Source organism: Lupinus angustifolius, chromosome LG19 (assembly GCF_001865875.1).
Source record: "Lupinus angustifolius cultivar Tanjil chromosome LG19, LupAngTanjil_v1.0, whole genome shotgun sequence".
NCBI lineage: Eukaryota > Viridiplantae > Streptophyta > Magnoliopsida > Fabales > Fabaceae > Lupinus > Lupinus angustifolius.
The window spans coordinates 11,677,381-11,683,573 of record NC_032027.1 but is presented as its reverse complement, the minus strand read 5'-3'; the positions used below and the strand labels follow the sequence as shown (position 1 = coordinate 11,683,573).

Genomic DNA, 6,193 nt, shown 5'->3' with positions numbered 1-6,193 from the left:
CAGCCTCTTAAATATTTTGTAATGTTCTACTTATATATATATATATTTTGTCCGGCAAATAATTACGATAGGTGCATCATAATTTAAATGAGTAACATTAACACACTGACATTAACTTCAACATCAGGTAGGTACCTTGATAACGATATTGGCCATCTGAAAAGTTTTGCTAGTACAACAGAAGTAACAATACACCCACAAAAGCCTATAACAGTACCCTCCCATGTCTTCTTTGGACTTATACTAGTAAGTGGTGTTCTACCAAATGCCTGCATGGACATAAAAAAAAAAATCTCACTCATAATTGAATGTCAAATTAAATATGCTATTTTATTTTATTAAAGAAAAAAAATACCATAACAATGTTATATCAAGGAAAACTTCCTTTTTTTTGTGTTTTGAAAACCAAACTGAATTGCACTACTAAGAGCACAAGGCGTGCTCAACCCAAATACAAATGATGGACTTAAACAAGTCTATGAGAAGCACGAATACATGAGGTTACAAAAGAAAGCGGGTCTATGCACCATTGAGCAAAACTAAAAGAAAATGACCCACATAAGTGGAAAACCATTTCAAATATTTGAATTGAATCAACTCCATATTCTGCATTAATTCATATCATGGCAACAAATCCATAATAACCAGCTAGACCGGCCTATACCTATAGGAAAAATATAAAGTAGTTCATTCTGCTCTCTTACAAGCTTCATTTGAATGTATCCCTTATTTCAATCTTCAAACTTCTCAACTTGGCCTTTGTAAATGCAGATACTGGTTCCCTGAGGATTAGATTTTGCTTAGTACCAACCCACTAATGTCCGCTAAAATAAGAGATGCTAATATTTCACAACTCACCTTCAAATTGCTTTCTGAAGATTTAAAAACTTATTTTGGGCCAGAAACTCCTTTTCTTTGGACAAAAGGATATCATTCAGGTAACATATTAATGAAGTGCATCACACCCTTCAAAATGAAGAATGGGAATTTTCCAAATGCATTGTTAAAAGGATTCTATTCCCTGAAGAATAGGGCTCATTGAACACAAAGGTCCTATTCCCTCAAGAATGGGGTCATTGAACATAAAGGCCCTAAAGGTAAGCTCAACCAGACTCAAGAATCTTGATTCATAAAGACTGACAAAGACAGATAACATTGAGAGACATTATAAATTTATTTCACAAATTAATTGGTGACAATGACATAATACAACCACATAATATCAGTATTATCAGTTACTCAGGCTTATAACCAAGATAATAAATAAAGAAAGCCTGGTATACTATATGTATATCAATAGTATTAATTATTTTGTTTTTCAACATAATAAATCAATGACTAGTTCCATTACATGCTCCTGGTTGGTTGTTTCCAGAGATATGGACTATATGATCAGCAGGATATCTCATTAGAACCAACCCTCTTCTATAAAAGATTACAATCAACTTTGAACCCCACTAATATCTCATATATGACATTTCATAAATACAACATTAGGTATATAGCAGGCTTATAGAAATGATGGAATGAATCAGAAATTATCAAATGTAAATATCACTTCTTAAAGCAAGTGACAAATGCAGGAAAAAACAGGTAAGTTGCACATCAAGAGGCCTACATACCCTGCCACCAAGAAATGCAAATGTATCAGCTGCGATTATGCTACTCATGGAAATCAAAGTTGCCACAAGACCAACTGTCCAATGAGCTTGACCACCAAGAAGTACAGGCCATGCTGCTCCTATTCCTACAAAATAATAATCAATCAAGGAAGGACAGATCTTAATGAAAGAGACGAGTTAAAAAATTCTATCTAAAGGATCAAGCATCAGTGATATGTGGTTTGAATTAACACACAGATATAACCAATATATATGAAATGGCTGAATAACATCAAATAAGGCAATCATTCACTGTAGATCATCAATAGTAGGGCATGTCAAATTTGAATTTTGAACACAACCTCACATCATACTAATGCATTGCAGACAACAAACAAAAATAGCTAGAATGCTGGAGTATATATAAATCCAAGTAATCAATAATATACAAGGGGGAAAACACAGACTTTCTGCCACGACTCGATTATGAAATTTTATCCTTTTTGGGCCTTTCACACTATTTTTAGTAGGAAAAGGTGGATAGTGCTGAAAATACCACTCCTATGAACTCTAGGTCTTTTATATTCAGTTTTAAATACTAAAGTTGTTTCTCATGTTTTGAAAACCGAACCAGTCATTACACCAGTGAAGGCACTAGTTCGTGGTTCAATGGTCCGACCATGGTCGAACCGCAGTCAAACCAATGACAATTGAATATATATATTAAAATATACACATACATAATGTATTAAATTACAAAGCAAATAGAACGCACCTGAAAAAACTTAACTTCTTAAAATCTTATTTTTATTTAAAAATTAAATATTAACAGGAGAATTAAATAACTTTTACTACTTCATTAAAGGTTTAGGTTTTTCCAAGTGGGTAATGTAAACTACCATGTTTGTACAGGACTAAGCAAGGTAATACACAGAGAGGATGGAAGGCCATTGAAGCACAAGTTACAATGGGATATTTGGCTTAATCAACATGGCTAGGAGATGTTAACAAGGGTTGTAAACTAGTTGACAAGTTGATATAAGAAACTCCAGGAGTTGCTAAACCAATGGAATGCCCAAAGAGAATTTTCATGTGAGTCTCACTTCTAAAGACCATAGACTAAGCTAAAGAGAAGACTGTAGACAAAGAATGATGGCATAGAAATATAGAATTGTTGAGAGGTAGCTGCACAGCATTCTAAAGCTCCCGTAACATTTCCAAACGAAGGCATACTAAAGTCCCACATAGGCAACTTTTCAAGCACAAATGTTGTGCTTTACCTATAAAACCATTGGCTCCTTTTATCCACATGGTTCACGTTCACTTGTGGGCCTAAATGAGCCTTAAAGGTGTGCTGAGTCACCAGTAATAGTTTTAGATTTAGTCTAATTTTCCAAACCAGGTAAAACTGTAAAGTAGCCGGTTTTTGTCAGTTGTTGTGGTTTATAAGTGGTTCAAACGGTTCCTCACATTGTTTTCTTACAGGGAAGTTTGTGGGATCATCCAGGATGGTGACATGACCGGTTTACCGGTTGAACCAACCAGTCCAGTTTTTTAAACAATGATTGTCCCCTGCCTCTTTAAAACTTCACACTTTGGCAGTATCATACCACTACTATGTTTTGTTCTCTGCTACTAAGGCTGACTTTTGTTCTTTTGCCTTCCTCTCTTTCTCATAATACTTTAATAAGTCTTTATTATCACTTTGAATTTTTGTTATACTGAAGTTTCTATTTTTAGTTGTTGGTTATTAATGAATTATTTGACTTTATGATGCTAATATCTATTATTTCTCAATTTCTATACACATTTATTTTTAAGTCATTGATCATGTATCATAAGATACACAATTTGACTCAATTCACAATAAGAACCTCGACTTGATAACCTTGAAGTGGAGAACTAATGACAAAATGACTTCAGTAATTTTCTTATTTGATTAAAAAGAAATGCATCTGTTCTTCCCCAGCCCCACAATGGTCAGAACTAAAACTGAAAGACTACTGAAAACTACGGTAACTTACCTGTGTTCAAGGCTGGAGCTGCTAGGCCACATCGAAGCTTAACCCAGAAGCAAGGAAGATAGCCACAATAAAATAGCCCAAAGATGGCACTACTTAGCTGTGAAAAGCGGGCACTTCCTCTTTGTAAGAGTAACGCCATGGCCAAAACAAAAGCAGCAGAAGTCACAGAAACATCGATATGACCACGATACCTGGGCATGCATCAGAAATACTAATTGATCAGCAAGCATGTCCATCATCCTTCACTATCGAAGTTATGGATCTACAATTATGTTTATAGAAGATAAATGGATGAAAAGAAAGTACACCATCTAACAAAATAAAGTTCATAATCAAAATTTGACTACAGAAATAAATGGATGCTAACACGTGAGTCGTAATAAATTGCAACATTAATGTTATGAAATATTGAAATTCATGGTTACATGTTATGCGGTACTTGTATGTGGTTCTATGTGGTTCATCACTATTTATATAACTATTATTACAAGACTTTCTTTTTGAAGAACACGGTAAATGATATGCAGCACGGTGAACTCGGTAAGTGGTATGTGGGATAAATGGGAGAAACATATAACATTCGAAAGTTATATAATTTTATGGTATGTGGATCAAAGATTTAATTTTTCATTGATTCATTTTATGATTGGGGTGAAGCACAAACATGATAACATGATGCAGCTGTCCCAATTGGTTCATTCTAAATAAGTTAGCTTATATCTCAGTTCCTTACTACTTCCTCTTCAATCAGGTTTTTTCTCCCTTTTTCTCCAGTGAAACAATAAAGTCAAACAGGCGTTCAACAAGTGAAACTAATATCACTGAACATTCATTGTTAATTGTTAAATGCAGTCTTACAAAAAAAAACTGTTAAATGAACACAAAGTCTGCAATCAACAATACGCAACATATATACTAGAGATTTCCAAATGTAAAGCAATCATGGATCAATATGTCACAATAATAATCTTACATGATAAATAAGGGCATTAAGGCACAAATAACAGAGCAGACTCGTGACACATAGCGCGGAGGAGGTGTCATTCCTTCAGTAATTCCATGACTCCGAACCAATTCAAAATATTCACGTGCACCAGCAAAGACAGCAGCAGCCAAGGCCACCGCGAAAACCCATCCTCCAGCCAAAACAACGCCGCCTACAGTTATCCCAATGCCAACTCCATAAACAACCCTGTTCCTAAACTGACTAACTTGCTGTTGAGATTTCTGGAGTAAATCCTCCTACAAGGGCAAAATTATGACTTCCATCAAGTTCTTAGGAGCACTCACTTCAGGTACCTATGTTCTATAAGTTGTAATACATACATACTCAAAACATAGGAAATACACCTAAATAACCTAATTAACCTCTAGTTATGCACACACAAATGAGACGGAACTTTCAACATTAGGGAACACTCTCCTCATTGTTGGGCACTTTATTTTTGCCAAATTAAAATATTCGAAGAAAAAAACACACCACAATATCAGTATTAGGATAACTAATAGAAGCATTGGTTAGGCTTAAAATGTGATTTTTGGGAACAATCCACACACCACAAGTGCGGACTAATCCGAATTCGAGCCGAAGGGCCCTTAAGGCAGCAAAGCTCTCTGCCAAGTATTTAATTCCCAAATATAACTTTTACAAAAGTGGTTTTTCGAAGTGAAAAAATATAGATTCTACAGCTTCTTATTTTTTCTACAAAAGGCTAATCAAACCACTATGCAGTGATTTTTTTTTTTATTGATCAAAATAAAACCTTTAGATGAAAAAAAGCATAAACAAACAGTCACTAAATGTTTGAGAATTGATACAACTTCAAATTCAATTCAACTAAGAATTACTGTGTACAAACAAATGAAACAAACTTTATTTTGAATTTGAAATTTCAACATTGAAATGAATTGAATAGCCATATAAAGAAGTAGTACCTTTTGGGCATTTTGTTGGGGGAGGCTGTGCTCCGGTTCAGGGTGAGCGATGGCGCGAGGATAAAACGATGAACCGGACCGGTGATTGAACCGGAGGAAAATGGGTTTCGGTTTGGTGAAGAAGAAAGGGAAGTTGGTGAGATTTGAGGATGAAATTGAACGGTGAGATTGAGAAGGAAATGGACGGCATGGACAAGCACACTGAGGAATCAATAAGTGGCTTTGGGGTGTCACTGAGTTCGTGAATCGGTGGTGGTGAGCCATCACACCGAGTTGTTGGATTTTGGAAGAAACAAAAACAAAAGATGGAAAAAAAATTTGGTACTGCAATTGGATGTTGTTCACGGTTAACAAAATGCACTATGCCCCTTGAAAGTAATTATAATTTATTAAGCACTACTATTACTTGTGGGATTTAAATAAACCATGGCCAATTGTCCATGATCTAAAAGGGGTGAATTCGATATTTACAAAACTAAAGTGATTTTTGACAAAATTGTATTTTTTTTCAGAGCTTTCAAAAAGAATATTCAACAGAAATAATATACATAGTATTGAAAACTATTATGGGTTATCGATGGGGTGTTTGTATAATAGTGTGAAGTCTACTAATCCATACATATAATACTAGGC

At 34.8% G+C, this 6,193-nt stretch overlaps 1 protein-coding gene across 3 annotated transcripts in view; it reads right to left on the bottom strand.

Annotated features, from left to right (window-relative positions):
- Window positions 1-5,924, bottom strand: part of LOC109334465 (phosphatidate cytidylyltransferase 4, chloroplastic-like) — an 8,286-nt gene extending 2,362 nt beyond the window's left edge. For 2 of the 3 annotated variants that reach the window (XR_002106101.1, XM_019570264.1), the window contains exons 1-5: window positions 5,561-5,924; window positions 4,599-4,867; window positions 3,626-3,816; window positions 1,623-1,747; window positions 136-269 (exon numbers count right to left, since the gene is read on the bottom strand). Coding sequence is in view for 2 of the 3 variants with exons in the window: in XM_019570264.1 (XP_019425809.1) it covers window positions 136-269; window positions 1,623-1,747; window positions 3,626-3,816; window positions 4,599-4,867; window positions 5,561-5,824 (983 nt within the window). In the remaining variant the exon portion in view is untranslated. The remainder of the gene's footprint in view (window positions 1-135; window positions 270-1,622; window positions 1,748-3,625; window positions 3,817-4,598; window positions 4,868-5,560) is intronic. The other variant, XM_019570263.1, reaches the window with a different exon arrangement.